Source organism: Muntiacus reevesi, chromosome 5 (assembly GCF_963930625.1).
Source record: "Muntiacus reevesi chromosome 5, mMunRee1.1, whole genome shotgun sequence".
In the NCBI taxonomy this organism is placed as follows: domain Eukaryota; kingdom Metazoa; phylum Chordata; class Mammalia; order Artiodactyla; family Cervidae; genus Muntiacus; species Muntiacus reevesi.
The window spans coordinates 10,228,480-10,254,846 of record NC_089253.1 but is presented as its reverse complement, the minus strand read 5'-3'; the positions used below and the strand labels follow the sequence as shown (position 1 = coordinate 10,254,846).

The window sequence follows — 26,367 nt, the reverse complement described above, 5'->3', positions numbered from 1 at the left end:
AAAATATTCAACCCAAAATATCATACCTATTAAAAGTGTTCTGCTTAAAGGACAAAATTCAAGGAAATGGAATGTTATTTCTTAGGCTATGTGACTTTGCTATGAGAATGCACACCCCTGAGGATCTTGGTTTACCACAGTGAATTTCAATATACCTTTATAGAACTGACTAAGATAAATAGTCACCCAGTTGTGTATGTTTAATGTTTATAGGAATGTACCAGCTAATAGTTCTCAGAAAACCTTTAAGAGAAAATAATTAAAAGATCAATGTTCCCTTCTCCCTAAAATTCTTCTATAATAGGCAATTGTGTTGTATCCAAAAGTCTGAATTTATGAAACCCATAAAATGTTTGAGTTAACAAAAAAGGCAGAAGTTCTTGAGGATCTGGAAGAATCAGACACAGAAATATTTCCACTCTAGACAGTCCACCCCACTCCACATTGTCAGGGGGGGCAGAGGAAAGAGGTAAGGTGTAGATGAAAGGGATTAAAAGCTGTTGGATCCAAATGGTGTCTTTTTATTTAAAGTCTCTCTTGAGGTTTTCTCTTTGGGAAATGCACTGCAGGTAGAGTCTCTCATTTCATGCATCAGGTAGAGTTTAAAAAAAAAAAGTTTGTAATGTCCACTTTCTTGAAAAGAATATCAGCTTCCTATCCCTTGGCCCTTGGAAATCAAGCAGAAACCAGGGATAAATCTCAAGAGAAAGTCTCAGGAGGTATACATATCCATTTCAAGCTTGATGTTCTAGGCCTTATGGAGACATATTTTTGTATTCTTTGGAAATTTTTTTCCATGGGTTTATCTAAAATTGCCTCTTCTCATCATAAAATAGTAACATCTCAAGGTCTGAGATGAAGATGAAGGCCTTAAACAAATATACCAAAAAGGGAGTTCAGCCAGTTTTCTATGTAGGCCTTAGGCCTAGTTATAAGTAAGAGAGACGACCTCCAAGCTCTACACAATACTACCTGCTTTAGTAGGAGACATAACTGAAGCTGGGGGGCCCAAGGCCCACCTAGGAACAAAGCGTCTATTTGCCTGTTCTTATCCTTCATGCGTCTCTCCTATTAAAGGAAGTTCAACGATACGAAAGCTACCACAACAGGTAGTTAATCAATTGAGTAGACATTTAAGATGCCAGCTACTTTTCAACATCAGGTATATTTTTGTTTGAAAGTGATTAATACTCAGCTTTGCTACGCTATATTCACCAAACCCATAGATAAGCTCTATTGATGGCCATTAATATGGACAGGATACCATTTTAGCTAAAAGACCAAAGCCAAGCCAAGATTACAGTAGTATATCCACACGAAATCTCTCAAGGCCTCCAACAGAGAGACTCCTTCTAAGACTACAAGGTACTAGAGAGAATGCCCCTTCAAAATCAGATTTGCAACAGGGATTTCTCACAAGGGAAGTTACTTTTTTGGGGTTTGTTGTTACTGTTGTTTCAGGCCTCATGGATGTAGGTTCCTAATAGTCCACATGCTATTATAATTGAACTGCACTATTTTTGTGCTTAAAATTTTTCCATTGCTTCCCACTACCTAAATCCATAGAAATCATGTAAGGTTCTTAACAATCTGGTTCTATCCCCACTCCATCAGACAGACAGATACTCTGTGCTCAAGCTATGCAGAAGGAAAGCTATGACAAATTTAGAGTGTATTTAAAAGCAGAGACATCACTTTGTGAATGAAGGTCTGCACAGTCAAAGCTATGGTTTTCCAATAGTCATATATGGATGTGAGAGTCGGACCATAAAGGCTGAGTGCCAAAGAATTGATGTTTTTGAATTGTGATGCTGGAGAAGACTTGACAGTCCCTTGGACTAAAAGGAGATCAAATCCGTCAATACTAAAGGAAATCAATCCCAAATATTCATTAGAAGGAATGCTGAGGGATGCTGAAGCTGCAGCTCCAATACTTTGGCCACCTGATGCAAAGAGCCAGCTTACTGGACAAGACCCTGATGTTAGGAAAGATTGAAGGCAAAAGGAGAAGTGGGCGACAGAGGATGAGACAGTTGGATACCATCACCAGTTTAATGGACATCAGTTTGAGCAAACTCTGGGAGATAGTGAAGGACAGGGAAGCCTGGCGTGCTGCAGTCCATGGGCTCAGAAAGAATCAGATAAGACTTAGTGACTGAACAACAGCCATAAGGGGGAAAAAAAGATATGCTTTCTCTTTCAAATGCAATATCTTTGGAAATAGTGCTTTCTCTTTCAAATGCAATATCTCTGGAAATAGTGCTCTATCTACTAGAAATTCCACCCACTCTGATTACTGCCATTGCAACCTTCAAGATTTTTCTCAAGTTGCCTGCTCTATGAAGTCCTCTTTTTTCTAGATGGCAAATGAAGCACTCCCTAAGAACCTGCCTGCCAAGGCAGCAGATGCAGATTCAAACCCTGGGTCAGGAAGGTCCCCTGGAGAAGGAAACGGCAACCCACTCCAGTATTCTTACCTGGAAAACCCCAGGAGCCTAGTAGACTACAGTCCATGGGGTGGCAAAGAGTCAGACATGACTTAGCGACTAAACAACAATTATAGAACATCATATCATGTTAGACTGCACTGATGCATGCCCCACTGGACTATAACCTTCATAAAGACAAACAGTGTCATGTATATAGGTCCCCTTTATTGAGCATGTACTATGTGCCAAAATCAAAATAAATTTGGTATTTTACTTCTACAGTTCCACCTTTAAAATAATTATGATGACAAATATTTTTATTCTCATTGTACAGGTTAAGAGGAGGAGGTTCAAAATCACATTGCGGTAAGTAGAGGAAGCAGAATTCCTGCACGACCCTTTTGGCCCCATGTCAGTACTCCTTCCATAAGCAGCACTCTAGTTTCCACTACAAACACTGGAGACTCATCCATCTTGTATCCTTAGTATGGGGCACAAAGTGAGAACTCTAGACACTCAATAAACATGTGCTGAAAGAGTGAAGAAATGATTGCTTAAGTGTTTCTTATGCCCACTTTGCTTTCTGTTAATCAGAACCAATCAAGTGTGATGAAAAACTATTTGTCTCAATAGAGAGTCATTTCTATCATAGTCCCAGCAATATGTTAGAAAATAAAGCCATTTGATGTTGCACCACAAGTTCTAGAGAGCAAGAACTTTCAGTTCTAGGTAGTAACATTTTTTTCAGGATTTCTTTGGCAGCAGTTACATAATTCATATTTAATAAGCCTGCTCTGTGTTCCCATAAAGTTCTGCATCCATCTCTATTTTAGCACTTGATATTAAGCTACTTGAGTGCATATCTGTCTTCCTTCTAGATAATTACCTACTTTAGGGCAAGGATATACTCTCACTCATTTCCCCATACAAGATGCTCATGTTGTTGTCAAAAAATCTGACACAGTAACACCAAACCAATCCAAGCCAAACAAACATTAAGCTATCTAAAACCATGTGGAATAATCATTTTACAGAGTTTTCCAGGTATCTTTGAGTTTAATACTTTAAAATAAAAATTTCAGTTTATTTTGCATAGAAGCCTTTCTAAAATGTTTGTCCTTTCTTTTTAAAGAAATCACACTTAAAATGATTTAAACTATTTCAAACATTCTCTATTTCTCTATTCTAGGAGAACAATTGGTGCAGACAGCTAAGCCCCATGCACCATAGTCTCAGACGATGGCACATTCTATGCTTTATGTTTGTTTTTTGCTTTGGATTTGTCTTTCCCTGCCTTTTTTTTACTATCAAACAATGAAAATGTGAGAATTCACTTCACATGATCACAGGATCATGAGTGTGTCTGCCAAGAGAAATTTCTCCCTATGGTTAATAATTTTCATTTGGGGGGAGGTATTTACTGATAAGCAGTATGCTAAGCACTTTATTTCCATCATTTAACTTAATCCCAACAAATTTCCAAGAGAGGGTAGAATTGGCTCTGGCTCCTCAAAGCACTTTTTCAGTTTTTATTGACATGTTCCTCATGAGTAAAGCTGTATGCATGTGTACGTGCGAAGTTGCACAGTCAAGTCTGACGCTGCAACTTCAAGGACTATAGCCCTTCAAGGTTCCTCTGGTCACAGATTTCCCAGGCAAGAATACTAGAGCAGGTTGCCATTTCCCACTCCAAGGATCTTCCCAACCCAGGGATCAAACCTGCATCTCTTAGTGTCTCTTGCGTGGCAGGCAGGTTTATACCAGCGAGCCACCTGGGAAGCCCCATCCAGATAAAGCTTCCAAAAGCTGTATAGTTTATTCTAGGGCTATAACTAAATGTGGCTAAGTTGTTACCATCTATTTTTTCAGAAAGCCCCATCCAAATAATTTTATTTCAATTAGCATCATTACAGCATGGGTAGATACTTCACTGTTTATCAACCTATTCTTACACTCTTAGTTAATGTTTACAATAGCACATAGTTGGGACTGCTAATGTCTCTCAACCTGTATCAGATAAAATACTTAGTAGGAAAGGTTGAGAGTAGAATAAGGGGATAAATGATAGTTTTCAAATTGATGGCAAAGAATGTGTGTTTGCTCTGTGTTGCAGAATTACAAGTAATGGTAGAATGTTAAGAATATGCGTTTTATTCCATCATGGGAGAACTCTCTAACAACTACAACAGTCCCATAATGGGAACAGTAAACTCTACATCTCAATCCTACACGTTCAAGGTAGCCTGATGTTCCAACCCTACAGCTACTGGCCTGTTCAAGTGTCCCAGACACTTTGTTCTAGTTCATTCTAGTTCTCACTTGAATCTTTTCAATTACAAGCCCACTATTTCTTTGCTGAAACTTTATTTGCATTGTGTTGCTCAGCCTCCTGGCTTTCAACTTCTTCCTTGTAATCTTCAGCCTGGATCTGCTCCACCTAAACTCTCTGCTTTAGACTGCCTCAGAATGCCTCAGAAAATGCCTCTACATATTAGCTGTGTGACCTTGGTCCAATCATTTAAACTTTTTGCACCTTAATTTATTCTTCTATGAAATTAGAGTAACAATACCCATCTTGTATGACTGCTATGACAATTAAATGACTTAATATATGTAAAGTGCTTAGATAAATGCCTAGAATATAATAAGTGCTACCTAAGAATTAACTGGGCATCACAGGTGGCTCAGTGCTAAAGAATCCGTCTGCCAATGCAGGAAATGCGGGCTCCGAACCTGGGTGGGGAAGATCCCCCAGAGGAGGAAATAGTAACCCACTCCGATAGTCTTGCCTGGAAAACTCCATGGACAGAGAAGCCTGGCGGACTACAGTCCATGGAGGTGCAAAAGAGTTAGACAAGACAGCGACCAAAAAAAAAGGAAAAAGAAAAAAAAAAAAAAACAAAGTGACAAATCCTTTATTAAACGTGTTGGTACTTCTATCAGTTAGGGTTCTCCAGAGTAACAGAATAGGAGAGAAAGACAGAGATACAAAGAGAGATTCATTTTAAGGAGTTGACTCTTGGAATTCTAGAGACTGGCAAGTTTGAAATATACAGGGCAGACCATCATGCTAGAAACTCAAGGATTGGAATTGCAATCATGAGGCGGGATTCTTTCTCTGAAAAATCTCAGCTTTGCTTTTAAGGCCTTCAGCTATTAATTTCATGAGCCTTACAGCCATTATCAAGAGCAATCTCCTTTACTTAAAGTAAACTAGTTTTATGTTAACCATGTGTACAAAATACCTTCACAGCAACATCTAGATTAGTGTTTATTAAATAACCTGGTGCTACAGCGTAGATAAACTGGCACATAAAACTACCATGGTACTATAAAGAAATCTCCTGAATATTCTGTGTTATACACTTTAAGAATCAGCATAGCCAATGATTTGAGGCATTAATGGTTTGGAGTTTATGACTCACTTACTCTTGTAGATTCTGTACTAGAGAACTTATGTTTTCCTGCTGGAATGATACCTGGTATTATATTGATTCATTTTTCATCACATTGTACAACATGGCCATGACAGATTAAAAATAAAACAACTTTCCTTCTTTAAATAAGTAACAAGGGGTTATTCATATGTTAAGCCATGATCTTGTGTTATTTACTTTAAATCACAGCTGCATACATACAATTATGTCATATATAATTACTAATAATGAAATAGTTGAGAACAGGAAAATATATGAAATTTCATAAAATGTTTAATAGTGCATTCATATAGATTTTGTAATCCCCAAGACACCTTAGAATCCATTCTCGATCCAGTGTTACAAGGTGGATAATCATATATCAGAAATTTTCTGGAACACTCTCAACTGAGGCTTCCCAGTAGGCACTAGTGGTAAAGAACATGCCTGCTAATTCTGGAGACACAAGAATCATGGGTTTAACCCTGGGTCGGGAAGATCTCCTGAAGAAGGGCAGGGCAACCCACTGCAGTATTCCTGACTGGAGAATCCAATGGACAGAGAAGCCTGGCTGGCTACAGTCCATAGGGTCGCAAAGAGTCAGACACGACCTAAGTGACTTAGGGTGCATGATACTGCCCAGTTTCATATTTTAATATAGCTTCAAAACTACAGGGCTTTTAGATAAGACAATAACATAATCAATTTATATATTTCATGAACATTTACTAAATGGCTATTCTATGCAGGGATGTGAACTAGTACTAATACAGGGATATAAGCCATATACACAGAACACTTCCTGAGTCCATAATATTGTAAGGGACTTCTACTCTGCTCCCAAATGACTATAATACAATGTGGAAAGTTCTAAACTCCCTAAGAGGAAAAATACTAAGCTGATTCAAAGCAATACTATACTTCTTGATAAAAATAACAAATCCTGTGGTTTCCACATAAACTCTCCATGGACAAATTATTAGGCAGATAGACTTCCTTGGACCTAATTTATATAGGTTACACCTCATGTTATACACCTGTATACAACATCAAGCTTGTCAAGTACCAATATTTGAAATGTTCTTCACAGTTACATTTTTATTATCAAGTTATTAATAGTTCTACCACATGAACAAATCTCATTCCCTGATCATAATATCTTAGCACTGGATTGACCCCTTACATATACGGTAAGCTCCTTTCTCTATGGGAGCAAAATTTGAGAGAATGTGAAGACATCTATATCTTTTTTGTCAAGATACTCTGCCTGTTGAATAAGCATTATCATTGTAAAACTGCATAATTGCAAAAATGGCAAAAAATGAATTTTTAAAGAGAACAAGTTATTAAAAGAGGTGAGCTATCAACCCAAATCAAGTCTGTAGCAGGAAAAAGAATAGTCCCTCTAACCTAACCATTCTCTCCAAGACTACTAATGACCCAGTAACATCACTGACTCTGATAGCAACACAATCTGCTAAAAGGTTCATGCATAGGGAAAGATGTAGAACTATATGACATCATTTTAAGCCCATAACTGTCTTATATTCTGCCACACAATAATTACGTTAAAGGACACAGTAAGCTGTTAACCACCATGACTCATTTTTATACTTTTAATAACTTCCTTACCTAGGACTAGTATCTTTTCCCTGAATCAACCAAGAAATTCCAAAACATGCTTTTAGTATGATATACATACATATAGTAATGTACATATATATAGTAATATATGCAGGAATGTACAGTAATAGTACCTTACTATCTATATTATATATAGACAGAAAAATATCACATTTTTCCCATACATCAAGGAAAATATAGTCAATCACCCACTCAATAAACATTTATTGAATACATATTGCCTAACAATCTGTAAGAAAACAAAAACAGTATAGTTAGTTGTACGGCGGTTTAGTTGCTAAGTCGTGTCCAACTCTTGTGACCCCACGGACTGCAGCCCACCAGGCTCCTCTGTCCATGGGACTTCCCAGGCAAAAACACTGGAGTGGGTTGCTATTTCCTTCTCCAGGGGTTCTTCCTGACCTATGGGGCAAACCTGGGGCTTCTGCATTGCAGGCAGATTCTTTACCAACTGAGGCCGCAGGGAAGCACCATGGAGAGATTTAATACGTGCTATCAGGTCACTCAAAATCTAACAGGTGAACACCTGAGCAACTAGTTCTAATAAAATACAATGAACGCTCTAACAGAGGCCTCGGGCAGCACACAGCAGGGAAGAATCTGTTCTTCTTGAGGTCATTAGAAGACTGGTGATAGATAACTAAGCCTTTAAAAGATTAAAGTAGGAAATTTCCAGATTAAAAATAAAGGGATGAATATTCCACACAGAAGAAATAACAAGAACAAGGCTTAAGTTAGGCTTAACTTGAGTTTGGGCCAGACTATTAAGGCTATACCAAGGTAAATGCTATGTTAAGGAAATGAAACAACAGCCAGTAATCAATAAGGATCAATAGGTAGTTTTTAAACTGTTGGATTATGGGGGTTGAGCTACAAAAGGAAAGACTAAATTATGAGGATCAATTTGAAGCCTGTTGTGAAATCTCTTAGCAAGATTCTATGAAACACTGAATTGGATCAGTGGCATTGTGAATAGAGAGAAAGATCAAACTTAAATTTCAAAGTGACTAAAATTAGTGGAATTTTATATTTAAATATCCACACACTATCTCATAATATATCATTTAAGGTCCAGTGATTCTAGTAAGCATGCATATGATCCACTTTCACTATATTTGAGCAATATTAGGTAGAAAACTGAATTACTTTTGCTGTTCTGGATCAAATTATTGGAAGATTAGCTAGAATCCTCCAAAGAAAATTATTACTTTAAATTATGCAGAGATAAAAACTGAGTTAACATTCAACCTCAGCAAAGTAACCACCAGCTCCGTAAGTTACTCACAGGTTTCCCTAGGTAATTAATTTTGCCACTCAGCTTGTCCTTTCTATTACAAGTTAGTTTGACTGCATTTTCTAAATTTGACATAATTTTGTTCTTTACAAGTCAAGTTATTACCCAGGAGAAATGATGCTTGTAAAGAAAAATTCAGTATCCTTAAGAACGGAAATGCATAATTCTCCAGGTATTCAGCTGAATACTTTCTAGTGCAGTAGCCACCTAATTGGTCTCCCTGTCACCAGTTTCTCCCTTCTCCAATCCACCATGTGTGATGTTGCCAGTTTAACCGTCCTCAGCATAGCGGATAATGCTACTTCCTTACACAAAAACTTTCTATGGCTCACAACTGTCTAAAGAAGAGTCTCTAGACTCTGTTTAATTAAAGATTTCAATCAGTTCAAATCACCCATCAGTCTTACTCTCACCTCCCCTGTCTGCTGAACCTGATTGCTCACTATCCATTGAGTCCTTCTGCTCTCTTCTAGGAAGGGACATGGGATGTCAGGCACGTGTTTGTTAATCCTCATGACACCACAGCTGATGCTAATCAAGTTATTTAGCTTTTCTGAGGCTTAGTTTCATCTTCTGCAAATTAGAAATAATAATATCGACCCACCACCTCAAATTCTATTTAAAACAAGATGAGCAATCGATAAAATGCTTACCTTGCTGGATTGTTATAAAGATTAGAAAATAATACATTAGAAGTGCCTAGTCTGGACTTGAATTATAGGCAAAAAGTTTTATTACTCTTCCAAGTTTTTGATCAGTTTTCTATATCTGGAATACTTGTCACTTCAACCAAAGCCTTAAGCATAACATAAAGACCAGTGCTAAAGCTACCTAGCCATGAAACCATCACCAATATCCTAGTGAAAACTGTTTTTTTCCTCCTATAGTATCATGGCGAAATCCCTGCCTTGAAGTCAGACTCCTAACTACCTCACTTTCTAATAACATGATCCTGGACAAGTTGCCTATGCACAGCTTCCTCATTTATAATACGGACGGTGACATCACCTTTACCTGACTCACTAAGCCATTATGAGAATCAACTAAGATAAGTGGTATCTTCAAACATGCAATGGTCTACACATATGAGACACTGCTACTCCTACTAAAGTGTAAGATCAAATAAGGAGCCTGGTCTTCCTCATCTTTATAACTGATATAAAGAAAAAACAGAGCTTCCCAAGTGGCACAGTGGTAAAGAATCCTCCTGCCAATGTAGGAGACGTAGGTTAGATCTCTGGGTGGGGAAGATTCCCAGGAGTAGGAGACGGCAATCCACTCCAGTACTCTTGTCTGGATAATTCCATGGACAGAATAAGCCTGACAGGCTCCAGGGTAGAGTCAGATCGCAAAGAGTCAGACACAACTGAGCACGTATGCACGGCCACAACTACCAAAGAAAGAGATCAAGCCCAAGGAGAAGAGAATAACTAGTCTTCAGGTCAGGAACTAGGAGACTGGAAGAAATAATCAAGTGAAAGGTATAAGCAAAGGGAAGAGGGTAGAACTGAGGCTATAAAGAAGCTGTTCCTGAGGTTCACTTTTATAAACCAGTTGTATGCAAAGGCAAGTGGCAGCTTAAAGACACTACACACAGCAGATACCTGTAAGTGATAGGGAAGGGAAGGAAGAGGGGCTTGGGGAGAAAGGGATGGGGAATAGGAAGGAAGACAGTTTCATTATTCCTTACAAGTGCTAACTTCTGTACCTCTTGCCAAGGTGGTGTAACAAAAAGATTAACTAGTAGTTTAAAGCTTATGTGTGAACCTTCAAGGTTCCTTCGCTCTAATTCTGCCTCTTTTCTCCACTCTACATCTCTCCCATTCATCATTAATTCCCATTTATCATCATTTGTCCCCTCTCCACCAGGTCCCCCACCCCAAATAATTACTCTTTTTCCATTGTCTCAAAGAGATAAATGAACAAAACAAAACAAATACCTCTCCTCTTATTTAAATGTCAATATGGAGCTCTGACAAGCTCATGCAAGAGCTTGCTAACAGACGTATTGTATTAATCGCCTTGCAGCAAGTATGCATATTTTAACAGGAATCACTAATACTCTCTTTCTCCTCTTCAGTCCCATCAAAAAACCCAGGAAAAGAATTCCATGTAACAGCAATGGGCATATGAGAAGATATTTGCAAGACATATAGTAAATTATCTTATATTCACATAATACTTCTGCTTTTAAAATACTTTCTCATCTGTTATCTGATCTGAATCCCCAGAGAGGAATGATGAAAGAAAAAAACAAAATCCTATTTCTACCACACACTTTAACATAATGCAGTTTTATATAATTCAGTTTTCAAAGTTTTCTTATATATATCTTTTCATTTGCTTCTCCCCAATACGCAAGGGTTAGATGAGAAAGAGGAGAGTGAAAAAGCTGGCTTAAAACTCAACATTCAAAAAACGAAGATCATGACATCTGGTCCCAGCACTTCATGGCAAATAGATGGGAAAACAATGGAAACAGTGACAGATTTTATTTTCTTGGGCTCCAAAATCACTGCAGATGGTGACTGAAGTCATGAAATTAAAAGACACTTGCTCCTTGGAAGAAAAGCTATGACCAACTTAGACAGCATATTAAAAAGTGGAGACATTTCTTTAGTGACAAAGGTCCATACAGTCAAAGCTATGGTTTTTCCAGTAGTCAGGTATGGATATGAGAGTTGGATCATAAAGAAAGCTGAGTATCAAAGAATTGATGCTTGTCAACAGTGGTGTGGGGAAAGACTCTTGAGAGTCCCTTGGACTGCAAGGAGATCAAACCAGTCGACCCAAAAGGAAATCAACCCTGAATATTCATTGGAAGGACTGATGATGAAGCTGAAGCTCCAATACTTTGGCCACCTGATGTGAGAACTGACTCACTGGAAAAGACCCTGATGCTGGGAAAGACATAAGGCAGGAGGAGAAGGGGATGAAAGAGGATGAGATGGTTGGATGGCATCACCGACTCAATGGACATGAGTTTGAGTAAACTACGGGAGTTGGAGATGGACAGGGAGGCCTGGCGTGCTGCAGTTCATGGGGCTGCAAAGAGTCAGACATGACTGAGCGACTGAACTGAATATGCAGGGATGTTTTTTTCCTCCATCTACTGATGAAGTAAATGAGACTCAGAGATGTGAAAGGAATTTCCATAAGCTCTTATCAAAATAGCTACTATTTACGGAGTATTTACTAGGTTCAGGAATTGTACTAAGTACTTTACATGCCTTATGTATTATTCATACTTCACAACAATCTTATGAGGTAAGCATTATTATTATTTTAACATTCTACAGATAAAGGAATTGACGTACACAGAGGTTAAGTAATTTGGCCATGGCCACACAATCAGCAAACAGCAAAACCAAAATCTAAACAGAGCTCTCAGATGGCTCGATTTTTCTGTTTTGCCAAGCTGCCTCCTTCCCAGCCCAAGGCTGTTACTGCAACATGGCTTAGTAATTGTTAAGTAATACAAAAATGCTTTCTTTCTATTACCAAGTTAGAACTGCAGGCTTCAGCTCAATCACACAATCTCTGTGGGAAAAAAAAAATAGAGTGTATAAAAAATAATATATATAAACACTTAAAGCAGAAGTGGGGAGGATGTTATGTCCACTTCTTTCACAAAAGAATCAAAGATAGAAAACTCACCATACCTGGGGGCTAAAATCAGTAAAACAGTGTTAGCAGGTAAGAGAGAAATACTGCCTCAGCATAGAACAAAACAGAAGAGAGAGAAGTCACTTACGGCTCAGGAAAAATCACCTAAGAAATCAACAAAATCTAACCACGGATTATATGTTTATTTTAAAATATTTAAAACAAGGAATATCTTTGTTGTATTCCTAAAATAAAGGCCGAGTAAATAATTTCCATCTTGTTTCAAAACTTCAACAACTCAACACAGAACAGCTCTGCTACAACTTGCTGCCACTTGTGATACCAGCATGTGTGCCTAATGGCTCAGTCGTGTCCAGCTCTTTGCGACCCAATGGGCTGCAGCCCACCAGGCTCAACTGTCCATGGATCCTCCAGGCAAGAATACTGGAGTGGGTAGCCATTCCCTTCTCCAGGGGATCTTCCCAACCCAGGGATCGAATCCAGGTCTCCTGCATCACAGGCGGATTCTTTACTGTCTGAGCCACTGGGGAAGCCCCATCAATACACATTACAGGTTAAATATTTTAATGGGGGTGGCAGCAGCATAAAAAAAAATTGGTCTACATTTCCAAAAACCTATAAATCAGACTTTATGTTAAACAGGTAGAATTTTATCACATACATACTGAGTAAGTGAGAAGAGAGATCTCTCCCTTAGGCACCCAAGATGACATTTCAAGAACTAGTAGGTGAAGCTTATATTTAAAATGATCCCAGGCTGAACACAAACAGTAAATGTCACTTTATCTCAAGTCAAGAAAGCTCTAAAATCTTGACCTCTAGGTATTTTTAAAACTACATACTATAAAAATTATGTCAAAGCTTTTACTTTGGGGCTCATCTGATTTTGTTTCAAGGGAGAAATCAGTCATCGGGACACTACAGAGACTTTATAGGATCCAAAACAGTGATTCCTTGCTATCCTTGCTATCCACTTTAAGATACACTAAATATAGAGGTACAGGAAAGAAGCCTGTGGAAACCAATGAGTCAAGTCAACCCAAGTCAAAATAAAATATATTTCTAATTTCTAAAAACATAAGATTCTGCATGACTTTGGGGAAAGTCAAATTAAGTCGCTGATATGTTCAAAACCTTCTGATGGTTTCTCACTTCTCTCAGAGTAAATCTTCCCAATAGCCTACAAGACTGTATATAATCTGGTCCCCTATTACTTCAGCACCCTTTTTACTGATTTCTACAAACTCTATCCATCCTTCAAGGTCATAGTAATAGTAGATAAAAATCATTGAATTCCTACTATGTATCAGACACTCTATAAGCATATCACCTGGATAATTTCATATAATAACTTCAAAGCTCTTAGGGAAGGTACAACTATTTTCCCTGCCTTATTAAGAACCTACAACTTAGAATGGTTGAATAACTTATTCAAGGTCATATAACTTCTAAGTATCAGGAGTAAACTATAACAACCTGTTACCTAGTACAAGCTCATCCTGCTCGCAGCACAACAGGCCAATAAATCCAAGAGATGAGGTGTTGCGGCAAGGAATATGATTTCACTTGGAGAACTGTCTGACCGAGAAGATGACAGACTAAAGTCTCAAAATAACCATCTTGTAGGGCCCTAGTTGGGCTTCCCTGGTGGCTCAGCGGGTAAAGAAATCGCCTGCAATGCAGAAGACTGCTGTTCAATTCCTGGGTTCAGAAGATCCCCTGGAGAAGGGATAGGCTCCCCACTCCAGTGTTCTTGGCCTTCCCTGGTGGCTTAGACAGTAAAGAATCTGCTTGCAATACAGGATACCAGGGTTCAATCCCTGGGTTGGGAAGATCCCCTGGAGGAGGGCATGGCAACCCACTCCAGTATTCTTGCCTGGAGAATCCCCATGGACAGAGGAGCCTGGCGGGTTACAGTCCATGGGGTTGTAAAGAGTCGGACACGACTGACTAAGCACACAGCACAGAGACATGGATGCCAGGTTCTTTTATGGGTCAGAGATGGGAAGAGGTGAGGAAAACAGAGTAAAAAGACCATTTAATTCTGACAAATATCTCCTAGAACGGCAAGCTTCAGGCAGGGGGATATGTTTGTTTCATTTCCTTATAGCCATTTCACAGGAGGTGTGAAATGGAATATCTCCTGCTATATCAATAAATAAGGAGGTCACAGCTATCCTTGATTCTGGCCCTCCCAATGTGAATTTCTGAGCCAAGCTGACAAGCTGCACCACTCCCTATGCAAGGAACTTAAAGGATGTCACAGCTCTTCACAGGTGGGCAGGGTCAGGTTATTTCCCTGTGAGCTAAACAAAAGCACTTTAGTTTAAGGGTCAGGCAGAGGAGAGCAGGGTTCTCCAGGGCAGGCCATAGTGTATGCTTATAATAACAAAAGCGGCAAAACTAGGGTTAAAGCCAGAGAAACAGATTCAGCATGGAGTCAAAATTAACCCTTCTCAGTTACAAACCTAAATATGTTTGACTATAAGTTTAGCGCTTCAGTCACCATCCCCATGGAATCATCCTTAAAAGCCCAGACACTCAACTGAGAAGCAAGCCTCCTGAGGTCAGGTCAATGGGAAAAAAAAATATTTTTTAAATTTCAGAGTCTCCCAGTGAATGTATCAACCACAGAGTCTAACAAAAAACAGTAGCTTAGACAATAAATATTCAAATGAAAGAATTAATGGATGAGTGAGTCATTCTATCAACTGTCGCTTGCTCTATGCATTTGTTTTAAAAATACATCTAGCTGTCATGGAAGATTCAAATGGTCCTGGCTAAAAAGGTGGAGCAAACTTTTAGAATACTTGTTCTTAGGAAAACTTGCTGTAAGCCAAAATCATAAAGCTAAACTTCTCAACAAGTAATTGATAAAATGTGAGAGATATTCTAGGAGCTAAAATAAAAGCAATAAACCAAATAGACAAAAATCCTTGCCCTTGTGCAGCTAATATTTCATTGTGAAGGAAAACAAAAATTTAATTCTTATGACAATTGCATTTTAGAGGAAGAAGCTGAGATACAGTGGGATTAAGTAATTTCCTCAAAATGCACAGCCAGTAAGTGGTAGAACTTGGATTCAAACAGAAATGGTTTCACAGTAGCTAGCTCTTAACAACATAATGCCTCTCTCATGGATAATGAAAAGTGCTATGAATAAAAACAAAGCAAGGAATCATAACAGCGGTTCTAGGCATGTGAAAAGGGTATTTTTAATAGGATGGGGTGGGAATCAAGGAGAAGGTGACATTCAAGATTTGAAAGAGGCAACTCCCCTTCCCCATGCAGCTATATGGAGAAATGTCATTTCAGCCTAAGGACAAAGCAAGTGGAAAAATTCAAAGCTCTAAGTGTCTGAGCAGCAGTGAAGAGGCTAGGGAGGAGGGACAGGAGTGAGTGAGGAGCAGGGTTTAGATATGAGAGGTAACTGGTGTCGCAACTCTTAGGGAATGTAACCTTTACTCTGTGTGAGAAGATCCTGCGAGGTTATGACAAAGGAGATTGACACAGTCTGTCTTATGTTCCACCAGAAATGCTAAAGCCTCACCTCTGTGAAGGTTTCTAGATTTCATGTACACTGAAAAGAGAGCAGGAGAAAGTCAGTCACTTGAAATTATATTAAGTATGACACAATGTCATACCACATGCTACAAAATTCCAGTCTTATTTTTCCCATCATTTCTGACTTAATATAGCAAAAATTTTGAAGTAGAGAGAGAATAACACAGAGTCCAAAATATCAAAGAACTACTGAGTCAAATGGCAAGGCAAAATGTGCAGTATTTTTAACAATTATCTTTTAAAAGCAAAGGTTTCATAAGGTACAAATTTCCAGTTAGAAGATAAATAAATACCGGGGATGTAATGTACAACATGACGACTGTAAGAAAGATATGACCTTTTCTATGACCTTTCTATGACCTGATTCATTCTTAGATACAGTTGAACAGAAGAGAATACTCAACATTCTTAGAATAGGTGAACAGAAAGGTATATAGCTGGCTTATAAATAAGATTCCAAAAATGGCAGCTAGTTGCCAATCCTTTGTTCTTTTCACTTCCTGATTCTCCTTCCTCACAAGAATGTTGTGGCGGTCTAATTTAGCAAGCTTTGCCCCGGCAGGTTAATTTTGTGGGCTTTATCCTGGACATGCACAAAGAACTAAAAGGATGGGGAAAATAGTTAATGTAAATCACCCAATCAAAAATTTAGGCGACATCCGGGAAGCCTGTGTCTGTGACTCTCAGCCTGAGAGGAGCTGGACCTGCGTCTCAGGACAACGGAGGGGACCCCTGCCCCATGTGCTTGCTCCCAGACCGTGACTGCCGGTCGCCCTTCTGCAGTGGGAAGGCCTGCCTTGCCAAGCCATCTCCCATCGTCTGTCTTATTCCCAAGACACCTTTTGAGAGCATTTCCAACAGGACTACAATGTAATGCTGCTATATGCTACATGTGAAAGTTGTTAAGGGAATACAGTCTAAGAATTCTAATCACAAGAACTGCTTTTTTTCTTTTTCGGGGTGGGGGGGGCAGAGTCATATAAAGTATTGGATGCTGACCAAATTTATTGAGGTAATCATTTCACAGTATAGGTAGGTGAAGTCATTATGCTGTACACATTAAACTTACACAGTCGTTGAGACTTTTAGGCTTCACTTTATTTTTTCCTATTTTTCAGAACCTGATTAAGAAATTTCTATCTACTGTCCTTTTTTCTTGGTAGCAAGTTTTCCTGCAGCAAGTCAGGCATTAAGATTCAAGTTTTAGGATATGCGCTACTACCAATGAAGAAAATCTTTGCTGAAAGATTTTGCATCTGTTGCAGAAGCATAGAATGACTTATTTATAATGGGTATTCCTCACCAATTCTTATTACCCTGACCATCCCACATTTGAGTTGCTGTATTAGAGGCCTCCAGAACTTCCAGGAGGCATAAGAACAGAAAGCATAGACACCATATTTTTATTTTTAAATTCAAAGCCATAGTGCAGGCAGAAGACTGTATTTGTAAGAATATGCAGTCAAATGGAATCTGTTTCTTCCCAATTACATATACATACTCCACCTCTCTGTGACCAAAAAAAAAAAAAAAAAAAATTCCTGTGAAAGAGTGAGAGAAGAGTAAAAGAGAAAAAGAAAACTTTTACTAGAATCACTTCAACTTGCATCCTTCTCCTGACCCTAAGCCTGTAAGGAAGTTGCCTGGCCCCGAAAGGGCACAGAAAATAAAGCAGAAACAACAGTAGAGGAAAATCCAGAGAGTAAATCCTGAGCAGCTTCACAAGATCCCCCAAAGAGCAAAAAACAGCCAAATGTTCACTTTGCTGGTTTTCACCCATTCAGCTATGAAACGTACTCCTGGTGATTTTCTTTTTAAGTGAAGACTCTTTGCGGTTGGAATGAAGAAGAAGAACAGATGGTAAAGTGAACCTTAAAGCTGGAGACCAGTTAGAAATATGCATCTCAGCTACAAATGCCAACTTAAAAGAGAGATGACTACCAAAGATTAGGAAGGAAAAGCTCCAGTGGGAATTATCTCATAATGGATGCTGACTGATGACCATGATGCCTCTGAAGTCAAATTTGGCTCTGTACCCTGACACCAAATTAAAGAGTTTTGGGTGAAGTAGAGAAGAATAGCTTTATTGTTTCGCCAGGCAAAGGGGGCCACAGCAGGCTAGTGCCCTCAAGACTGTGTGTCTCAACCTGGAGCAGGTACCAATGAGAAGTTTTAAAGGAATGGATCAAAGAGGGAGTGATCAGCTCATGGACATTATTCTGATTGGTTGGTAATGAGGTAAGCGCAAGTCAGCAACATCAACGTTCTGGTTCCCACTGGTCTAGCGTTTGCTTGCTTGTGGACAGTGGACCGTTGTTAACTTTAACTTCTCCCACCTGGTGGGGGTTTCAGCCTCTACAAAACAGCTCAAAGACATTGTATCCCTTGATGGAGAACCAAGGCCTTGTCCCAAGGCTGCACTGTCGCTTCTCTTGACTGCTCCATCCCAGTCTCACATTTCCTCCCTTCCCTAATTAACAACTGTTTGAACCTGCCTCTTAGAGAATGCCATGGAGGTGGAAGTAAGCCTATTTCCTGTAAGTGAAAAATGAGGGACACAGGTAGAGTTTTGTGCCCAGGAGCCGCCACAGGGCCCTGCTCAGTATCACTTCCTTGCATGTCTCTTTCATCAACATTATTCAGGGCAGCAACAGTCACTGAGGCACGCTCCTCCACACACTGACGTACAATATTACACAATGTCTCTGCTCTCACCAAGATGCAGCCGCGGACAATGTGCCCCCAGGGAATTGTTCCCTCTGAGAAAAAAACAGACTGTACAGGAAAAGTGGGGGAGTGATTAAGTATAAAGCAGGAAGCTTTTGAGAAAACCTAGAATTGACTAAGATTGTATTTTCTGCCTCTTGGCAGATTTAAGGCTTCATACCAAGATCATGTTGATCTACAGAAAAATAAAGGTAAAAGTTCTATGCCCTATCATATTTCTTTAATATTCATCTGTGCCAGGCACTATGCTAGACAGCATACAATGTTGTCCTTCTTTGCGGAGGCTTCTACTGGGATGGTAACACTTCCTTGGCAATAAGGTAACACTGACATATTATAGTCAGAAGATGTCTTTAAAATATCCAATCCAATGGTTATTTGCTCTGAAATATTCATTCTCATGCTATCAGATTTTGTCTTTACATTGTCAAAATACTTCAAGAGATTGATTTGACTCTACTAAAACAACAAAACCCCAAAACATCAAAACACTAAGTTAAATACTGAATCCATAAAAAGTCATTATTTCAACCACTATTCTTGACTTTTGCCTCAGACTGGTAGACTGCAGTGGTGAGAGACAGCTCCTTTTGCATTTTCTTCCGTTGTCAAAGATTATGAAAGGCTATGGATATCTAAATAAAATCTTTTTTAAAATAAACGTACTGATACATATGTGTGCATGTGTGCTCAGCTGTGTCCAACTCTTTGTGACCCTATGGACTGTAGCCTGTCAGGCTCTTTTGTCCATGACATTTTTTCAGGCAAGAATACCTGAGTGGGTTGCCATATCCTTCTCCAGGGGACCGTCCCAAGCCAGGGATCAAACCTGAGTCTCCTGTGTCTCTTGCATTACAGGCAGATTCTTTACCACTTGAGTCATGGGAGAAGCCCCTAATCAGCATATTACAGGAAGTAAGATCTTAGTGGTGAGACCTTTGACTTTTGAAATTTCTGTTTCTAGAGCCAATGTACCAGTAATATAGAATATCATTCTTGTTGATTCAGAAGGTATTATCCATGACTTCCTTTGCCAGCTCTGATCAACTAAGGTACACTAATTTATTCTCCACTGTATCTACATCGTGGTGAGACTCAACTAAGAGAACAGAAAAGGAGAAGCATGATGGGATACACAAGGCGTCTCACGACCAGACTGAAGCTAGGAACCAGAGGATGCATAGAGGGACTTTCTTCTGGTTTAAAATACACTTCTTGAGTCTATTATGTGACAAACATTCTTGTGGGTGCCCAGGAATCATAGAAAATGGAGATTTATGATTGATGTCCTTACAGAGCTTACATCTTTCCCAGATGCTTTAAATAAACTCCGTTTGTTCTCAGGAGGGGATACAAAGTGAGAATTTAAAAGTATGACAAGTATTTGCACTCCATCCTCAGCATATACCTAATGTTAGTCTAAGCTTTTCTGATTATGAATTCCATTTTCCCTTCCATTTCTCAATTGCTATTCTTTACTTAGACTATTTTAGCATCAATTTAATTTGGACTCACCTTCCAAACCTAGCTTTTGGAAAGCTGACCCCCACAGGGCAAGATCCTCAGTTATCCTGGGGTAGGTCACAGAAATCCAAAATAAAGATACTTTACCCCTCTCCCACTTCCATCTTCAGTAAGACCTGTCATTTTGCCTCATGTACCCCATGAAGGAAGAGCAATCAATCAGACTCACCTAACAAGCATACTGACTGGAGTTAATGTGTGTTCATGTTCATATATTTTGGATATAACTGGCCAATATCCAAATCACTATAGACTGAGAACTTTCCAACAGGGGATTATAAGATATGCTGAATTGCATTAAAAGAAACGCTAAAATTGAATGTGGAAAAACCTGTATTATATTAAGTATATTTTGCCCATCTTCATTTTGATGTGGAAAATGAATAAGTCTAGTGAATTTTTTCTCATTATTCTTCCTTATATTGCTGGCATTGGTTCATAAACCAATTATAAGTCCTGATTTATATCAACTCAATCAAATAATCTTATAGATAACTGCTGAATAAACAGTCTAAAGGTTTTATTTTAATAAGTTTTCTAGCTAATGTATTTGTTGAAAGGAGACTAATCATAAAACAAAGGCATTACATGTATATATCAATTCGTGGAAAACATTTATCCCTAAGAAAATCTATATACAGCAATATTGTCTAAATTGAATAATTTGAATATACAAAAATCCCACAAAAATAAACAGAGATACACAATAGAAAAATGAGAAAAATAATATGAATAAATTCATAGAATAGCAGATTAAAATACCCAACAAACATATGAAACAATACTCAAATTCACCAATAGTCTGGGAACTGGAAATTATGTTAAAAATGAACTAAGCTTATTAAATTGGCAAAAATTAAGAAGAGCAGTAACACCTTCTGCTGTGAAGGATGTGAGGTTAAGTTGTACCAACATGCAGTGTCACCAGAAACATGAAAGGTGAAATCAGTCCAGCAACATTATTTAAATTAAAAATATGCATATATGAAGCCAATAATACCATCCCTGAGAATCTATCCTATAGATACAAAAAGCATCAGTAAGTTTGACTGTACATGCAATCATGAGATTGCAGCACTATTTATAGTGGCAGAAACCTGGAAACAGGAAATTACCATTAAGGGGAATGACTGAAGACATATTCACACTATGAAATTATGCATCCATGAGAAGAGTGAATGAAAGCTATGCCAGACAAGTTGAAGAGGCAGCCAAATAATATGAGTATTTTGAGAAAACATTATTATGCAAAATTCTATGTGTATATATGTGTGTGTGTTTCAGTATGGATATATATATAAACATATAATTTATATATAAATACATATTTATATATGAATACGTATTACATGACTGAAGAAGGATTAAACACACTAAGTTATTAAGATGTGGGTTACCTTGTACATGGGGAGGGTAGAGCTAAAGCAACATAGGAACGAAGCAAGTAAAAGAGGAGACATGCAAAAACAAGAAAGTTCTTTTTAAAAAAGGAACTTTAAACTTTGATATTTTATGCAAAACTAGGTATACTTCCTGGACTACACATCTAGAAATTTACTAAAAATAATTTTTAAAAATTCAAAAAGAACAAATATCAAAGCAGTAAAAGACTACAACAAAATAGAACAGTTAACTAATCCTGAAATGGAGAAGCAAAAGCAAAGAAAGAAGAATAAAAACAAAAAATGTGCTCAATTTTATCAAATAAAAATTTTAAATAGTTTGAATGCCAAAAAGCATACAAGTAAAATTATCAGTAATCAACAAACTAGAAATACTGCAAGATGACATAGTTCATAAATAAAATGCTCTTATAAAACCATAAGAATTCTAACACTACTTAGAAAAATGAACAAAGAGCTTGAATAAATCACAAAACAAATACAAGCCAATAACCATAAGAAAATACAGGTCAGTCTCAATAATAAATAATTGCAATGTAAAGCATTAAGTAATAAATTTTATCTTTTAATTTGACAAATATTTTAAATAACTAATGCTACTAAGAATATAGGTAAATTTGTCTTTTCTAACATTGCTCATAGCACTTCTGCAGAGCATTTTGACAATTTGTAGCAAGAGCCTTAAAAACATCAATATCCTTGGCCTCAATAGTTTCATTTACAAAAATCAACCCTAATGAAATAACTGGAAAAAACACAAGGGTTTACATACACAGATAGCCATTACATATTACTCACAGCACAAAACAGGAGATAGCCTCAATTTTTAATGGAGAACTGCTTAAGTAAGTTCCAAATGGTAGAATATTGTATAGTCATCAAAATATTTTCAAAAATATTTATTGATGCTGTATGGATAAATACTATTAGTACAACATTCAATTTAAAAAGTCAGGAACACACCCTACAAGCTGTTGTCCTAGTTTTCCATACATATATTTGTACAGAAAAAAAGATTAAGAAGTCAAGTTACTTCCAGGTATTGAAATTAAGATGTATTAACGTTTTTAAGTACTTTATAAACTTGACATAGTAGGTATCTATGCATTGACACATTACTGTCACTGTTAACTTACTCTTCAAGGAATCAAGGTGATCATTAACTTTAGTCTTACCTAGTTTCCAAATCAGTTCTGAGCAGGCTGGAAAGTGTATCACAGGTCTCAAACTTAACAATTCAAAGACTCAGCAATCAAAGTGCCATTGCTTAGTACTAGGATTCAATGAAGTTTCCAAATCAGCTCCACAACCCCAATTGTGACAGATTGTGTGTGTGTGTGTGTGTAAGTACCAACTGCCCCTTACAGACATCACTGATCAGTTCCTGCCACTATACTGCCCCAGGCTATGGAAACGAGGCAGACCTCAACTTGCCTTAATAACTGCTAAGCCCAACAGTAGTCTTCAAACTTTCGATCCCACGATCCCATCCACAAAAAACCATTTGAGCATATACAATACTAATAGCTTTATATTTATTCTTAAATGTACATGTATGGCTGTTAATATGTTATAAATTATCTAAATATAAAAGATTGTGAAGAATGTAATAAAAAGCAATATAAATGAGAGTTCTATTATTTTGTTCCTATATCCCAATGAATCATTTTATTTGCCCCAGGATACATGACCCTACTATAGAGATCACAGTCTTCGAGCACATTCTCCAACCTTACTGTCTGTCTCCTTCCCGCATTGCATCAGCACATGTTTTGAAATTCCAGAATGCCTGATACTTGAGTCAGCTCAAACAATGACAATATTCATGACAGAACTCACTTATTTCATGAAGAACTATGTTTTCCTATTTATCTTTTGGCAAAATCTGAATTTTCATATGCAAATATTATATACAGTATGCTATGTAATGTTAGTATGTAATACTGGCAGTATAGTATGTAACTAAGCTTCTATTATCATTGTTTGATAACGTTTGTTTATAATGATTACTACCACTAAAACTACCACTACTAACAAGTACTATTTTTTCACTGGTATAAATAATTTTGGTATTTACTGGTATAAATAAATATTTAGTACATTCAAAACTTTAAATAATGTACCTCTGCAGACTTTTGAAGGTTGTCATGGCATGAAGCAAGAAGGGATGTCTTCTCCCATTTCTGTGCAATTTGATTGGCTTCTTCTATCTTCTGCTCACAACTTTTTTGAGAATTTAGCAGTGTTACCTCATAAAATTCTTGAATATCTGTAAAGAAAATGCAAGAGAAAAGTCAACATGCCATGTATGACCTCACAGGTAGCTTCTTCATGCACGAGTATATGGAAGGTTTTGCTAATTAAAAGAAACCACTGCAACCATTTGCTGCAACTAGAGAAAGCCTGTGCACAGCAATGAAGATGAAGTGCAGCCAAAAATAAATACATTAATTAATAAAAAAGAACTACATAAATATGTATGCAAAGAAAAACAACAAAAATAGAAGAAATCTTAAAAGTTGAATTTTTACCTGTATGAGAATTCTTATAGCAACTTTATTTAGAATTGCAAAAATTAGAAGTAATCAAGATGTCCTTCAATTAGTGAATGGATAAATGGATACTATTAGTAAATAGTATTTAACAATAGTATTTATTTAACAATAGTAAGGAATTTGCTATTTAACAATAGCAAGGAATGAGTTATCAAACTATGTAAAAACATGGATGAGTCTTAAATGTAAGTTTAAAAGAGCCAGGCATGTAGCTAGGCTTCATATTATAGAATTCCATTTATATAATTTTTGAAAAAAAAAAACAAACAAACAACTAAAGAGACAATAAAACTATCAGTGATTTCCAGAAGTTCTAGGAGATGGGAGGAGGGGTGAACAGGTAAAGCACAGACTGATGAAAATATTCTGTAATGATACTATATTGGTTGGCACCTAACAGGAAGCATCTGTCAAAATCCAAAAAATTTTACAGCACATAGAATAAACCATAACGTATGCAAATTTTAAAAATCATTAAGGAGGCCAGGGAATTCCAAGATGAAAAGCAGACTGTGACAAAAGAATCTAACTAGATCACAGATGAATGAAATAACCTCACTGAAGGCAGTAGGAGAAAAAGGTGATGACCTGAATATGAGTAGAGACTGTAAAACCAAAGACAAAGAAACATACAAAAGCATCTTAGTCTACACTCTAGTTGGTAAATTTGTCTCTCTTGGAGTACAAGTCAACAAATTCGAAGTCACTGTATGTATATAACCAGAATTAAACAATTAAGTAAATGGATGGTAGATGGGAGGACCCAGGTTTCTCACTGTTGGAGTAGGAAGTTACAAACAAAAAAGTGGGTGGGTAGGGTATTGAACAATGAGTCATATGATTTTGGATTAAAGAAATCATTATAAACTCCTTTTAGCTTAACAGAAATACAAATGGATATATATAGAAATACTTACACATATGCATATATACAGGTTAGTATTTGTTATTGTTCAGTTGCTCAGTCATATCTGACTATAAAAACACATATTCCCTCACCCTGTCTGATGAAAGGGCCTACAATAATGACTTTAGCCTCTCTATATAGCATTCTCTAACAAATGGCAGAGGGTAATGAATAAGTACAGTTGGTATTAAGTTAGAATTGGGAGTATCTATATGAATTCAAAAGTTTGGAAGGAAAGAAGGGAAGGAGGGAGAGAAGGATAGAAATAAAGAAAATATGAATATATACACCATGGAATATTACTCAGCCATTAAAAAGAATTCATTTGAATCAGTTCTAATGAGATGGATGAAACTGGAGCCCATTATACAGAGTGAAGTAAGCCAGAAAGATAAAGAACATTACAGTATACTAACACATATATATGGAATTTAGAAAGATAACGATAACCCTATATGCAAAACAGAAAAAGAGACACAGATGTACAAAACAGACTTTTGAACTCTGTGGGAGAAGGTGAGGGTGGGATGTTTCGAAAGAACAGCATGTATATTATCTATGGTGAAACAGATCACCAGCCCAGGTGGGATGCATGAGTCAACTGCTCGGGCCTGGTGGGCTGGGAAGACCCAGAGGAATCGGGTGGAGAGAGAGGTGGGAGGGAGGATCGGGATGGGGAATACGTGTAACTCTATGGCTGGTTCATATCAATGTATGACAAAACCCACTGAAAAAAAAAAAAAAAAAGGGTTCCCTGAAACCCATTGTCATTCCAGGTAGTGTAATCAGTCACACAAGAGGTCTAAACAAATTTTCAATAAACAAACTCTCAATGTCAAAAGAAAAAAAAAAGAAAAGAAAATATGAATAGAAATAGAAATCAAATATGTGTATTAATATTTCCTAGCTGCCGTATTTTTCTAGATTGAGAGGGTCTAGCAGCAATAACACTCCAATAGCAACTGGCACACATAGGAACCAGATCTTGGTTTCAATAAAGGAAACCAGAGCTTTGGAGGAAAATGGTTGATCCTACTACTGGGGCAGAAAATATAACAAGATGATCCTGGAGTATCTTGAGAATAAGCTCCCCAACCCAAATTTTAAAAATTTTGCTACAATGGGGCATGTCAAAACAACACAAAAGTTACATGAAAGAGCAGCCAAACATAGCCAAAATTGAAGCAATCAGAGTAAATATATATGTAACATAGGACTGGATTATACCCAAAGTATAAAATAAATGTCCAAGAATCTATATTGGTATGAATGAATGA

The 26,367-nt window shown here is 37.5% G+C and overlaps 1 protein-coding gene across 1 annotated transcript in view; it reads right to left on the bottom strand.

Annotated features, from left to right (window-relative positions):
* The window catches only part of DLG2 (discs large MAGUK scaffold protein 2), a 2,219,272-nt gene that overhangs the window by 1,910,219 nt on the left and 282,686 nt on the right, over nt 1–26,367 (bottom strand). The window contains exon 3 of the mRNA XM_065936970.1: nt 23,752–23,897. Within this exon, the coding sequence (XP_065793042.1) occupies nt 23,752–23,897 (146 nt within the window). The remainder of the gene's footprint in view (nt 1–23,751; nt 23,898–26,367) is intronic.